The 14002-nt window shown below is 60.9% G+C and overlaps 1 protein-coding gene and 1 long non-coding RNA gene across 5 annotated transcripts in view; one reads left to right on the top strand and one right to left on the bottom strand.

Annotated features, from left to right (window-relative positions):
• Nucleotides 1-276: 276 nt before the first annotated feature.
• The window catches only part of KLHL29 (kelch like family member 29), a 319053-nt gene continuing 305327 nt past the window's right edge, over nt 277-14002 (bottom strand). For all 3 annotated transcript variants that reach the window (XM_037812592.1, XM_037812594.1, XM_037812593.1), the window contains 7 exons: nt 12602-12861; nt 10294-10492; nt 10001-10183; nt 8563-8743; nt 3713-3906; nt 3246-3390; nt 277-1492 (listed from right to left, as the gene is read on the bottom strand). In XM_037812592.1, coding sequence (XP_037668520.1) covers nt 1309-1492; nt 3246-3390; nt 3713-3906; nt 8563-8743; nt 10001-10183; nt 10294-10492; nt 12602-12861 — 1346 coding nt within the window. In that variant the 3' untranslated portion in view covers nt 277-1308. The remainder of the gene's footprint in view (nt 1493-3245; nt 3391-3712; nt 3907-8562; nt 8744-10000; nt 10184-10293; nt 10493-12601; nt 12862-14002) is intronic.
• LOC119516314 lies at nt 9914-13644 on the top strand. Of its 2 annotated transcripts, none has more exons than XR_005213275.1 (4): nt 9914-10007; nt 10105-10438; nt 12659-13136; nt 13483-13644. It is a non-coding gene; the product is annotated as an uncharacterized LOC119516314 (long non-coding RNA). The 2 variants fall into 2 exon arrangements; XR_005213274.1 differs by having other exon boundaries at nt 13427-13644.

The following is a 14002-nucleotide window of genomic DNA, read 5'->3' as shown; positions in this document are numbered from 1 at the left end:
CGTAAGGTTTGAGGGTCTGAGGACTAGCAGGAAAGCCTCTCTCTTGTGAGCCACGTGTGACCTCCCCCTGGCTTCCCCTTCCTCAGGCTGATATGCTACAAGAACAGTGATTCTGCTCCTGCCCCCGAGGCCTCGGTCGTCACAGCTCATCTGAGAAGGCTGTCGGCATCCTGAGAGTTCTTACGGCAGGTGCCTTAATATATAGCTATAAATATCAAAAATAGTCTCCTGTGCTTGGCAGGCCTCTGTTCTCCCTCCCTCCCGCCCCCGCCCCACCTGGCCTGGGTCCCCAGCTGCACCTCATGGAGGGAGCCGCGTGGAGCCAGGAGCCAGAACTGGATTCCTTCTAGAACAGAATCTTTCTTGGACACTGCCTCCATGAGGCACAGCTTTGAGGGGGCTGTCTGGGGGTTACTTTTTCTAAAAATAAAATGGGGTGTTTGCCCCGCCAGGAGAGATCCTCTACTCTGCACTTAGAAAAACTAGAGCAAATGCCCCACTCTGGCACTACCAACAGAGAGTGCTGGGAATTCCCACATCGCTATCCCTCTAGTGACCTCCTCCTTCTCACCGTACTTAAAAATAGCTTTTTGTTTATCAAGAAAATGCCTTGGAAATCTAAATAATTCATATAGGACAAGAGAAAGCTAGCACAATCACCTTGTCCTTCTCCAGCAAAAACATGGTAGAAAAACCTGTGAAGGACAGACAGCTCTCCCCAGCTGTCCCCGTGGCCGTCCCCACGGCCACCCCGCAGCACGGTGCCAGGGGAGACCTGCAGCCGCCTGGGCCTCCCGCCGCCCAGTGTCGTCCATCGTCTTCTCTCCGCCACGGAAAGCGTGGACCAGTAAAAAACAAACAGAGGAATCAAAGTGATAAGGACACTCTGATCGTCCTCCAAAGAGAGCCTGATGTCCAACATCGTCATAGGATAACTAAGCTCCAGCTGTTTACGAATTGAGCTTGCTCTGCAGGAGGGAAAAAAACAGCTTCCCTCTCCCAGCTGAAAAATATGTGAAACTCTTGCACCAGGCAGAGCGAGCGCCTCCACTCAGAGCAAGGCCTCGGGTGGGGGCCGGCAGCCCTGCCGGGGAAGGCTTTATGGGTCCTGCTTGCTGCCTGCAGCGTGCGCCCCCGACTCACCCGGAGGCGAGGATGGTTTTCTACATTCAATGTAGAAAATAATCAAAATGTTTAGTGCGCTGAGTTCCTTGATTGCGTTTGGTTGGCCCTGATGAGTGTTGCTGAAAAATTATCCTTGCGGGTGGCGGTGTCCTCACCAGTCTGGTTGCGGGCCTCCTGTTGGCATCAGCCACTCTGAATGTACTTCTTGATCACCACGCAGCCGTGTCTGAACACGGGGCAGGGCATGTGGGGTAAGAGGGTCCAGGAGTTGGTGGCAGGCTCATAGGCTTCCATGTTGCCCAGGGCAGGCCCCTCGCTGCTGACGATACCCCCAGTGGCGTAAATCTTGCCATCGAGCACCACGGCACTGTGGGAGAGAAAGTGGGAAGAGAGTTAGGCAGCTGCACCCCGATTCATACCTGCACCCAGATCCTCGACACCGGGTCCGTGGCAGGCTGCTGGACACTTTTGCAAAGATGGTGCATGATCTCACTGCTCTTCTTTGCGCTCCACCTGAGCTGACAGAAGCAAAGCGCCTTTCCCCCAGCCACTTAGGACAGCGGCTCTGCTACTCTCCAGGCTACCGGAGACACCGATGTCTCCTAGGCACCCCAACCTGTGGACTGGTGAGGGACGGCCGGGAGATGAGCTGCCTCTGCGCACAGGCCTCGGCCCAGTTCCCTGCATCCTTGTTGAGCATCTTATTTTGTTGCACAGAGTTTTCCTACAGTTGGGATCACAACTCACAAGAAACTCTGGGAAGTGACAGGAGGCAGGGTAAGGGGGAACTAAATCATAATTCCCAGCTGCTGGATGGGAATTCCGCCCCTGCTAAGGGGTTCAGAGTCAGACCTTCCTGTTGAGTGTCCCGGTGCCACTGCCCATCTGTGATGGCAAGGGCCACAGGTGCTCTCTGCAGGGTCACTGCTGGCTGCCCCCAGATGCCTTCCCTGTGTGACACTCTCTGGCTCAGTTCTGTTGCCTCCATCAGTTTTTCAGTTGGGCAAGCTCAGCCTCTTGCTCTGATCTTATTCCCTTAATGAATTCCAGCTTCCCCATCACACTGCCTGCCAGATGGATGTTCTTGGTCCTGATTTCTCTCTTATTCAACCCCCAAGACTCAACATATAGGGTCAAGAAAGAGTCCATCCATTTCTGCAATTACGAGCCTCGAACAGAACCTGCTCCAACCCTCTCTTCAGCCCCATGGCCCCCGGCCCCTCAAATTTCTCCCTTTGTGGCATAGCTTTTCCTTGATTCTCTTGCAAGATCCAGTTTACATCTCTCCTTTAGCACTCAACCCCCCCCCCCCATCCACTTGTTGTCTCGGACGCCCCATCTGAGTGATGCTCAGTCCGGCTGTCTTTATCAGTGGACAATATAGTCAGACTTCGGCCCTGGAAGCTGCCCACATTTAGAGCACGTCACCCAAAAGGAAGGATGGAGAACTGTAGGCTCTTAATGGTAACAGGAATTTAGCAAGGATCTGGTCCAACCACCTGTTTTATAGACAGAAGAACTTGCCCAGGGAGGAGAAGCAATTTGTGCATGTCTCATGACAAGTTAGCAGTACAGTGTGCCTTTCCTGGCTCCGGCTATGAGTGTGCATGAACAAACAGTGGGCACTCCAGAAGCACTTAATGCCATTCACGCACCGAGGAGCTGCATAGGCCCAAGCTGCTTCCAGAAGGTTCTGCTCTGGAAATGCTGAGAGTGGGGTTTTGGCCTAGCGCTTCCTTCTTCTGTGGTGGGGCAGGTGGTCCCAAGGCAGAGCTGACCTCACAGTGTCACCCTCACCTCTCACCACGAGGACGTGTGACCTCAGGGGTCCTGGGCCTGGTGCCTCCAGGAGACACTTTGTTTCCAGCTTAGAGACGGGCTCAGCTGGAGCCGCAGGGCCAGGCTTCTGGACGAGGCTGCCCAGGGACAGCACCAGGCCTGGCTGTCCTGGGTGCTTCGCGTTCTGCTCTGGCACCGATGCCCACTGCCTGGGGCTGGAGGGGTGGGCACTGCCCCAGGCCCGGGAATTGGGGTGGGATGCGGGGCTGGATGTGGGGCTTTGGTTGCAGGGTGCTTCTCCCTCCCCCCACCCGCCCCCGGCCGAGTGTGCAGCCCCTCACCTGCAGAACTGGCGGGAGTGGTTCATGTTGGGTCCGGCCTTGATGCTCCCTTTCTCGGGGTCGTAGATGGTGGTGGCTCGGGCATAGGCCCCACCCAGGATGAAAACGAAGCCATTGAGGGTGACGGCGGGTGCATACTTGTTGTCTGCGAGGAAAGCAGAGCAGGCTGGTCAGAGGCCATCTCCTTCTTGCCTTCCCCCCCCTTTTCTTTCCCGGTGGGCCCTTCAGAGCGGGGATCCAGTAAGACACTGATTGGCCCAAGGCCCCGGTGTGGGGCCAGGAGCTCGCCTGTCCTCCAGGGAGCGGGCTCTCCAGCTGCACCCCGAGGCCTGGGGCTGCAGAGCTGTCGTGGGGCTGCAGAGCTGTCGGGCTCAGCCTGGCTTCTGGGCTCGGGGTATTGACCGTGAGCAAGACAGTGAGGCAGGGGTTCCACCCTGGCCCCGTGGGAGGCGACCACTGGTTCTCACCGATCATCGGGGACTCAATGAAGCTCCACGTGTTGGTCTGCGGGACGTAAGACTGGAGGACGCCCGCGGCCCGGCCGGCCTCATTCACCCCGCCGAACACGTAGATCTTGCCGCCACACACGGTGGCTGCCGCCGAGTGCACGGCCTTTGGCAGAGGGGCCACTGCCTCCCACTGGTTGGTGATGGTGTCGTACCTGAACGAGGGGAGGAAAAGAGCTCTGGGTCAGAGGAGGGCCTCGTGCGGGGCAGGGGGCACGGCCGAGGGCAGCACACCCTTGGGGAGCACTGCCCTCTGCCTCCTGCCTGCGGCATCCCCAGCGGAGCCTCCCTCAGAGTTGGGGCCCCTCAGGGGAGCCCCTTAAGGCTCCTGTAATCTGACCCAGACTAGCTCTCTTGGCCTCCCGCCTGGGCCTCGAGGGGGTTCTTTTCTGCCATAGATTCTTGTCTCCACACTTTTGTTCCCATGGTGCTCCCCATCTTCAGGGCCTCTTCAGCCTGCTCTCTCCGGCTCACCCCCACCCATCCGTCCAGCAGCCCTGCACGAGCACTTCCTACACGCTCAGGCTCTGTGCTGGAACTGGAGGAACGGGGGAGAACAAACACTCTTCCTGCCCCCAGGCAGCTTAAGGCCCAGTGGGGAGGCACAAAAGACATCCACACAGTGTGAAGGCGAGAAACCCGAGGAGGAGCCGAGGCCTGAGCTGAGCCACTCGCCAGCATAGAAGGGCATCGTGGGTGAGAGAGACGTGTGCCAAGGTGGTGTTTGGGGCCAATTTAGGGAGGCTGAGAATGGTGGGGGATGGGCATGGCGGGTGCCAGATCACATGGGGCCAGGTGTGCCCAGGAAGGGACCTGGACTCCACCTCCAGGGCAGCAAGGAAGTAACCTGATGAAATCTGGGCTCTAGAGAGATCGCTGTGGGCTCCGGTATGGGGAATGGACCGGAATGGGGAGGTAGGACACAGAGAAGCCGTTCCAGGAAGCCTGGTGAAGAGGGATGGTGGTTTGGCCCAGGATTGTCGGCGAGTGAGGCCACGGGGACAGAGGGGAGGTGGAGGCGGGACTCGGGCATTCCTTAGGTGCTGGGTGGAGGGGACACTGTTGGAGATGGGCTGAAGGAGGAAGCGTGGGCTGGGGGAGCTTTGGGGAGGATGACGGAGTTCAGTTTCATTCTCGGTGAGTTTACAGTCTCCATGGGAGCAAATGGGATGTCTGGCAGGCAGGCAGCTGGGTAGTGGGTCTGGAAGGAATAGCCGCATTGGGCTCATCAGCACAGAAGGAAACTGGAGATGGGGAGGTAATGAGCTCACTAGGGAGAGCAGCAGACAAGAATAAGGAGGAGGACAAACTCGGCGGAAACACTGGCATTTAAAGGGGGAGCTGAGGGGAGCCCCTTGAGGAGTGATTGTATACCAGAAGCCAGGAGCACATCAAGCCAGGAGGATGTGTGAGGTCAAGAAATCCACCAGGGACTGGAGGTCTTGTCAGGGCCCCTTCAGCAGAAGGGAAGGCAAGGGCCTGGAGCTGGCTGGTGGGGACTCCTCTGGGAAGAAATTAGCTGTGAGGGGACAGAGAAGGTGGGACCTGGAAATGAATAAGGGGTGCAGGGAGAGGTTTTGTCCCTGGTGTGCTGGTAAAATATTTAACAACCAGCTCTCCAGGAAAAAGAAAACCCTGGTTTGTAGCATTTGCTGATTTCTGTGCTGTAAATTCTCCCACCATGGTCTGTTTCAAAGTGACATAGCCGCAAGTGGAGTTGGGAAGAGAGGTGCAGTAGCACACCTTTATACAGAATTTCCACCAGGGACGGACACCATGGACATACACAACTCAAGAGCATAGACAGCAGAAAAATGCAGTGAAATAATTATGTAAGTTTTGAGTATGCATTGCTTTTTTAAAAGATAATTTATAAGGTTATAACATTTAATTTTTAATAACGGCCGTGTTTTACAACTGGCTGGTCGAGGATTTAACAAGTGGCTCTCAAAAGCCAGCATACCACGGGTTTTGTTTTAAGTGTGGGTGGGAAAGTTTACTCGGGCTCAGATGCGGATAGGCAGAGGCTCAGCTGGACAAGGAAGGGTTAAGGGCCCGGGGAGGTGGGTGCAAATCCAGTCCAGGGCAGAGTGGGGAAGGGCAGGCAGTGTGGCTGCAGGGGCATCCGCAGGGGGGACGGCAGGAAGTCCTGGGGTGCCTGGCTGATGGCCCCCATCTTCTCTGTGAAGAGGAGCCAGAGTCGTGGAGGAGCAGGACAGGAGCCTAGAGGCGCGGGGCAGAGGTGAGGAAGGCCTGCTCCCGGGAGCGGAGCGCTGCTGACAAAGGTGGCCAGGTGGCATGAGGACCCAGCAGGCGGGGGGGCCCGGAATCTGTGATTTTCTCAATCAGCATCCAGTGCCCGGGGGAGGCAAGGAGAAGGTGAAGAGTCGGCAGGACACAGAGAGTGGCTTGACCAGATGTGGCAGATGGCGGCCCAGGACAGCGGAGAGAAGCAAGTGGGTGGAGTGATGGGATACGGGCTCCAGGCGAGCCAGGGAGGAGCAGCTGAGTGCGGAGAAGAGAAGTGGGGTGCACTAGAGAGCGGGGGACCCGGGGCCCAGGAGGTCTCCTTCAGGCGCAGCCAGGCTCTTGGCTCTTTCCTGGCCCCGGCGCCCCAGCTCTAGGTCTGAAGCTCCCACTAGTGCCCGGGAGTGGTCGGGTCGCCTGGCGCGGGCCCCTCTGCCAAACGCGCCGCGAGCCCCTATGTCAGTGGCTGATGCTGAGCCCCAGGCCCTCTGAGCTGTCAGCTTCCCTGGGGAGGGTGATGCTAATAACATGCAAATGACCCTGCCGAGCCAGGCGCCCGCCCATCATTTATCCAGCAAGCACAGTGACTGCAATGTATCACTGGAAAATATCAGCCCCGGTTATTTATATAATGATAAAGTGCAGGTTTGTCTATGGTTCTGTTGTTTTAATCTATAATTACATAATCCTGCTCTATTCCTGTAAAACTGTAATGTAATATCATTGTAACGTACCATATATCTCATTCATTATCAATGGACCAGGGATTTGTAACATCAGTGCCTCCTGGGGAACCAAGCGCTAGCGTGTTTGTCCCTGTTACCCTGCCCTTCCTGTCACCCTGAATTCCAGTCACTGCCACCGTGTGGCACAGAAATGGACTTGCCCAAGGGGGCCCCGGCCATGCTCCTGGGGAAGCAGAGGGCAAGCAACAACAGCCTCTCCCTTGGCAGCCTCTGCCCCCTTGGCGGGCACCCCACCCAGGTCCTTTATTCCTGCAAGGACATCTGACCCTGGTAGGCTGACAAAGGGCACCCTGTCATCCGGCCACTTCCTGTCCATGGAGTCCCAGGGTGAACTTTCTCAGTTGCAGCCCAAGGCCTTGGCCTCCAGGGAAGGTGCTTTGGGGACCGGCCCCAGGGCCAGAGGCCAGGGGAGCTTGTTGCCACCTCCGAGTGGGTGCTCTCTGCTCCATGAACAAATCCCAGTATTTACCAACAAGCCTAGGTTTGCAAAACGCATCCTCAGCCTCTTAGGAGATTAAAACTAGCTGACAAAAGCAGGACAGGATGACAGAGCTAGCCCAGTTTCCTCCTACCTAGGAATGTCTCTTTTCTTATGTGTTCATTATTGGATGACAAATGACTGGAAGTAGGTGCTTCTGGAAGGCTCTGGGGCACGGAGGGCCGTGTGCTGGGTCAGGCTGCAGGCTGTGAGCAGCAGGGATGGGCAGGTTCAACATCGGTATTAGCATCCTCATAATCACACGGGGATCCCCATTAGCTCCCAACCAACATGACAATTAAACGCTGTCTGCCAGCCGCCTCTGGGCTCCACTTGGGGGAGTTAAAAGCCCACCGTCAACATTCACATCCTGTCTCGTTCGGAAACCGTTTTCACTGTAACATTTGTCAAGTGTCCAATTAGCCACTGAGGGGGGAAATACAAATGGAGGGGTGTGTGCAGCTTCAGGTATGACATGTGTCACCTGGGAACTGGCTCCGAGGACCAGGTGGCGGGGTGAATGCGGGAAGCCACGGGAGGAAAGGCTCCGTGACTCTGCAGGCACCTCTGGGGTGGTAACCTGGGGCCAGGATGGCCTAAACTGCCGCTCTCTGGGCACTGGTTTCTCTAAAGGCAGGATGGCGCCGAGGCCTCCGCCACTCCCTGAGGACTCATGCTGCTTCCTGAGCTTCTTGCAGCTTCTACCTGGCTCCGGAAAAAGGAATCTGGATTTCTACCTGGAGAGGCCCACTTCGCCTCTGGGCCTACCCCGTTCTCTACACCACAGAGGTCAGTTTTAAACAGGGGAGAGGGGAGCAGGCTCACCCACAAGGTGCCCCAGCCTGTTGGCTTCCATTTTCCTCTGGAGAGTTCTAGAAGGCTGGCCAGACCTGGCTGCCCTTTCCCCCACCCCCAATTGCTCAGTTTGTGTGCAGTGACCCTTCCCCATGGTGCGGACAGATGTCCTGGAAGGTGTGAGGTGGAGGGAGAAGGGGGGACCCTGGTGTGCCACCTCTGGCTTCTCCCGGACAAGGAGTGCCGCCTACTACTGGCATTTTGGCCATGGGTTCCAGCTTTGTCTCTGGAATTAAGGCCAGCACTTCTGGTCCCAGTAAGTCCTCTCTAGCTGCCTGGTTAGTCTCGCCAGGCACACCCTGTGCCTTTACATGGATGGAACTTTAGTCCCTAGCTTGTCTGATGCCTAAATGGGCAGGTCCCTGGGACAGTCCTTCCTGCTTCTACCTCGCCATCCCACGGCCCCCTCCCTTTGAATGGACCCATATGAGTTTAGCTTCGGTGACTGTGGGCCGAGGCCCCCGCTGGGCCCGTGGCCTCATCACCTCTCCACGTGGTCCACGTTGCCGGCCACGCTGAGTCCCCCGAGGGTGTAAATCTTCCCGTCATAGACGAGGCTGCTGTGCCGACATCGGGGGACCGTCATCCTGGAGACGAGGTTCCAGTTGTCGAGCAGGGACATGTAGCACCAGACGTCAGCCAGCGTCACCCCCGACTCCATCCCACCTGTACGCGGGGGCGGGGCGAGAGCGGGCGGGAGTGAGGGCGGGGCGAGAGCGGGCGGGAGTGAGGGCGGGGCGAGAGCGGGCGGGGAGTGAGGGCGGGGCGAGAGCGGGCGGGAGTGAGGGCGGGGCGAGAGCGGGCGGGAGCGAGGGCGGGGCGAGAGCGGGCGGGAGCGAGGGCGGGGCGAGAGCGGGCGGGAGCGAGGGCGGGGCGAGAGCGGGCGGGAGCGGGGGCGGGGCGAGAGCGGGTGGGAGCGAGGGCGGGGCGAGAGCGGGCGGGGCGGGGGCGGGGCGGGAGCGAGGGCGGGGCGGAGCGGGGGGTGGGCGGGAGCGAGGGCGGGGGCGAGAGCGGGCGGGGAGCGAGGGCGGGGCGAGAGCGGGGCGGGAGCGAGGGCGGGGCGAGAGCGGGCGGGAGCGAGGGCGGGGCGAGAGCGGGCGGGAGCGGGGGCGGGGCGAGAGCGGGTGGGAGCGAGGGCGGGGCGAGAGCGGGGCGGGGCGGGGGCGGGGCGGGAGCGAGGGCGGGGCGGGAGCGGGGTGGGCGGGAGCGAGGGCGGGGCGAGAGCGGGCGGGAGCGAGGGCGGGGCGAGAGCGGGCGGGAGCGAGGGCGGGCGAGAGCGGGCGGGGAGCGGGGGCGGGGCGAGAGCGGGCGGGAGCGAGGGCGGGGCGAGAGCGGGCGGGGCGGGGGCGGGGCGGGAGCGAGGGCGGGGGCGGGAGCGGGGGGTGGGCGGGAGCGAGGGCGGGGCGAGAGCGGGCGGGAGAGAGCGCGGGGCGAGAGCGGGCGGGAGCGAGGGCGGGGCGAGAGCGGGCGGGAGCGAGGGCGGGGCGAGAGCGGGCGGGAGCGAGGGCGGGGGCGAGAGCGGGGCGGGAGCGGGCGGGGCGAGAGCGGGCGGGAGCGAGGGCGGGCGAGAGCGGGGCGGGGAGCGAGGGCAGGGCGAGAGTGGGGTCGGGGCGGGGCGGGGTGAGGGCGGGCGGGGCGGGAGCGGGGCGGGGGGCGAGAGCGGGCGGGAGCGAGGGCGGGGCGAGAGCGGGGCGGGGCGAGGGCGGGCGGGGGCGGGAGGCGAGGGGCGGGGCGAGAGCGGGGCGGGGCGGGGCGGGAGCGAGGGCGGGGCGAGAGCGGGGCGGGGCGGGGCGAGGGCGGCCCCGCCGGGCATCCGGGGCCCCACCCGCGAGCCGCCCTCGGGCCCGGCCTTCCCTGACGCGGGCGGGGAGGCCCCTTGGGGAAGCCCGTGCCCCGTGCCCAGCCCGGCCCTGGGCGCCTCACCTGAGAGGTAGATGTTGTCCCCGGCGCTCACGACGCTGAAGAACTCGCGGTCGTAGAAGGGCAGCGAGGCCAGGGGGTACCACTTGTTGCTCTGTGGGTTCCAGCAGGTGACGGCCACCAGCGAGCGCTGGCTCATCCCCACCATCTGCCGGCCCCCCACCAACACGATGACCTCGGCCACACCTGCGGGGACACGGACGGGCGCCGTGGGACCCACCCCTCTCGGGGGCCCCGCAGAGTCGGGCTGACCTCCAGGCGCCTGCGCTCGGGGGCTGGGGGCGCCGTCCCTCTACCTGCCGAGAGGCGGGGCCGGGTCCGGGGCGTCTGCATCTCCTGGCGCGCGTGGGGCAGCATGTGGTAGCGCTTGGCCTCGTTGACCAGGTCCCGGCAGGCCTCGGAGGACTTGATGAGCTCCTCGTTGTCAACCACGTTGAGCAGGTAGCTGGGGTGGATGAAGGGCAGGCGGACGACGGCCAGGAGCTCGGCGGCGTACTGCAGGGCAAGGGGGACGCTTTAGAGTCTTTGGAGATTTTATGGATGGAGCCACCACCCTTTGGGATACTGGGAAGGAAGAGAGGAGAGGTGAGGGTCTGCACAGATGGGTAGTTCCAGTCTGGATTTGGCTTGGGAGTGTGGAAACCCCACTCATCCCCTCTGACTAGACACAGTGGGGCTTGGGTTGGTCAGAGGCGTGAGTTAGGGGCGGGGGTCCTGGAGTGTGGCTCCTTCCTTCAGCTTCCCCAGCCTTGGGTGGCTGCGTCATGCCAGGCAGTGCTGCCGGGGGTGGGGTGCTGAAAGGAGGGGGACCCCGGCTCTGAAGAGGCGCATGTGTCACGACATAGAGCTGCCACAAGAGACATTCAGAGCCTCTTGGAGGTTTTAAAGGGGAACTCGGGGATGGGTGGGGGGACTCAGGAAAGCTTCGAGGACAAGGCAACCGTCAAGTTTGTAGTCAACGGCCATCAGGCGGGGCCTCCCCTGCACCAAGGAGCCTCTTCAGGGCCGTCCTGATGCCTCTAACTGACACCCGCACCCTCCCACCCTTCAGTCAAGCCTTCTCATGGATAGATCTGAATCTCCCCTCCTGCCTGGCAAGCTCTTTAGTCTCATGTGACGAATAATCGGTGACCACTGTGGTCCATGCATTAAGCACGTCATTGGGATGGAAAGACAAGTAAGACCCTGTCTCCGCTCTGGGGGTATGAGTTTAAGGGGGGGAATCTATTGCATCTAAGACAATAGTGGGGCCCAAAGGAGGAGTCTACTGAGGAAGCCAGAGTCTCAGGGGGCAGGTGACACTTGAGCTGGGTGTTGAGGGACTGGGAGATCTCTGCTGCGCTGGAGGTGGAGACAGCGGCAGCTGTCCAAAGCACATGCCAAGGCAGCAGGGAGAGAAAGAGGATGTGGGGGATTTCATGGCGTTTGTTCTCACTGGATGCCAAAGGTTTCTGCTGCAGGGGGAGCTGGGTAGCAGACAGGGAGAGACAAGACTGGAGGGGTCAGCAGAGGCCAGGCTCTGGCGTGCATGCTGTCAGGCTGGCTAAGGGTCTTGGAGTTTATCCTGCAGAGTTGATGAGGGAACTAATGAGGGGTTTAAAACAGAGAAATTACATGATCCAATTTACTCTTTAGGAAGATCACTCAGGCTGCAGGGTGGAAAATGGATTTGGAGGGGGCAAGACCGAGGCCAGCCAGCCCTTAGGAGAGGGCTGCAGGGATCCCAGTGAGACTTGGGAGGCCCGAGCTGGGGGAGAGGAAAGTAGAGTGGGGAGGTGGAAAGAAGTGGGTGCCCATTTGTCTTGGGTAATGGGTGGAACTGAAGTCAGGAACTGGAAGAGGTGTAGGTTTGGGGCTGTGTGAATTATGGGGGCTTGGGGACAACACACTGGAGGTGCCGGTAGGTGACTCACGATATTGGAAAGAGGCCAATGGGGGGCTGGAGCGGATTGTCGGGGTTACTGTGACTAGCTCCCTTTGGGAAGAAACCCAGCTGCTTCCCCCGGGCCACTGAGAGCACCCCATTTCCCTGGGCTCACTAACAGGGTCAAGGGTGGGGAGCTCTCTCTGCAGCCTGCATCTCCCCAATGCTACGGTCCCAGCCCCTGCCCCAGCCCCCCCCCACCCCGGTCCCTCTGCTCGCTCCCGGGGCAGCGAGGCCCTTCCACCTGCTGCTCAGCGGCCCCCGCTCCTTCTGGCCCTCTTCCTCCCAGCCAGGTCCTCACTGTCTCCAGCACAGTTTCCATTTGATCCAGGTGCTCTCCAGCCTCCCAAGAACCAGAGGATGGAAGGGGGACTCCTCCTGCTGGGTTGGGGCTCCCAGGAGCACAGAGAGCCACCAGCTCAGACATACCCCGCCTCCTCACAGGGCCCCAGTGCTGCCCACCCAGCTTGGGCTCTCCTTCTGGATGGGAAACCCTTTAGGAGCTGTGTGATTTCTCATCTTAAATCCCCCCCTTCACCCTCCGCCACCCACAGACAGCAGCCCCAGCCTCCGGGGGCCACGGGACCCCATACCCCACTGCCCATCAGACCAGGCAGCACCCCCTTTCCTCTCTCCTCGCTCTCAACCCCCCACCTGGCAGGGGGCGGGGCAGCCCCTACCTGTGCGCGGGCCGCGGGGTCCTTCTTGATCCACTTGATGACGGTCTCGTACACCAGCTCCTCGGCCTTGGTGTTGAGGCTGTCGTTGGAGACGTAGGCGATGAAGTCATCCTTGGAGATGCTGAGGATCTCCTCCTGGGCCGCCACCTCGGGGAAGATCTGCAGCGCGAACGCCTTAGCCATGTGGTAGAGCTCGCTGCACTGCATGGCCTCGGCCATGGCCAGCACCCCCAGGCAGTTGCTGGCCGTCAGCTGCTTCTCTGCGGGGACAGCGCGGTGTCACCCACCAAGAGGCCCTGGGTGGGGGACTAGCACCTCTTCCCCTTGCCTGGCCCCCTTCCTGGGCCCCCGCAGACCCAGCTCTGGGGGTTCTGCCTGGGCCCCCCACCTCCTGTCAGTTCTCACAGCAGGACCAAGACCAGGAGGGCGGGAGTTTGGGGGGGCGGCCTGGAGCCCCTCTCTGGCTCTGCTCTGCAGGGGGCCTGGAGGCCAAAGGTCACAGGGAGGCTCACGGCATCTTCCGTAATTGTGCCAGGTACGTCTGGTGTCACAGACTCCTCTCACTCCTTCAAGTCCTGCCGAAGTAGCTCCACCCCGCCTGGCCCAACCCGACCCTCTATAATCTGCAGTCCCTCGGGCCAGCTCTCCTGAAGCTTGGGCCAGTTGTTGTCCTGCCTCCACGTGGCTGGGTCGGCTGCCATGAGCCTAACTCCCAGAGGGCCCAGCACCCCAGGGCCCCATCTAAGGCCCCCTACCTGCCTTTTGTTAACCTGCTCCCCTTCCGAGGCGCAGCCCTAGTTTTCTCTCTCTGCACCCCACCCCCAGGCCACAGGTTCCCCGTGACTCTGCTCTCTACCCCTTCCTCTCCCTGCTCCTACCAGGCTGGGCAGCGCGGAATTACAAAGTCAGAGTGACGCTTGCATTGGGGCCTCCTGGAAGCTCCTGACACTGGCTCCCATCCTGGACAGCATGTCTGGGGGTGCGAGGGGCAGTTCAGCTGCTCCTCCCATCCATCCATTGGGGGTGGACCAGATATTAAATAAGTTCAGGGGAAAAAATGTGTGTGGCTGGTTTGTTCAGGGTTTAGAGAGCAGGCCCAGGAGGCCAGGGCATGGGGTGTCCCCCGTGCAGACCATCAGCCTGGCCTTCTCGGCCCCGTTTGTGCGTGACGCTGGGCCCACCTCTCTGTGCAACCTCCTGCCTGCTGGGTCCTCTGCGCCACTGAGCAAAGGCCTTTGTGTGAAACAGTGACCAGAATTACCGTCTTAAGACACCTTTGCCAAGTCCAGCCACAGTCTAAAATGGTTTGTGTGCACGCACAGCCCTGCCGCCTCATCCCGGCTGGGCTGGAATTTTTCACACATCTGCACACACACAACCCCTTCCCCCCTTACTCCCCCT

This window comes from Choloepus didactylus, chromosome 20 (assembly GCF_015220235.1).
Source record: "Choloepus didactylus isolate mChoDid1 chromosome 20, mChoDid1.pri, whole genome shotgun sequence".
NCBI lineage: Eukaryota > Metazoa > Chordata > Mammalia > Pilosa > Megalonychidae > Choloepus > Choloepus didactylus.
Note: the sequence above shows the minus strand (reverse complement) of the source record. Positions and strands in the feature narration are given on the sequence as shown.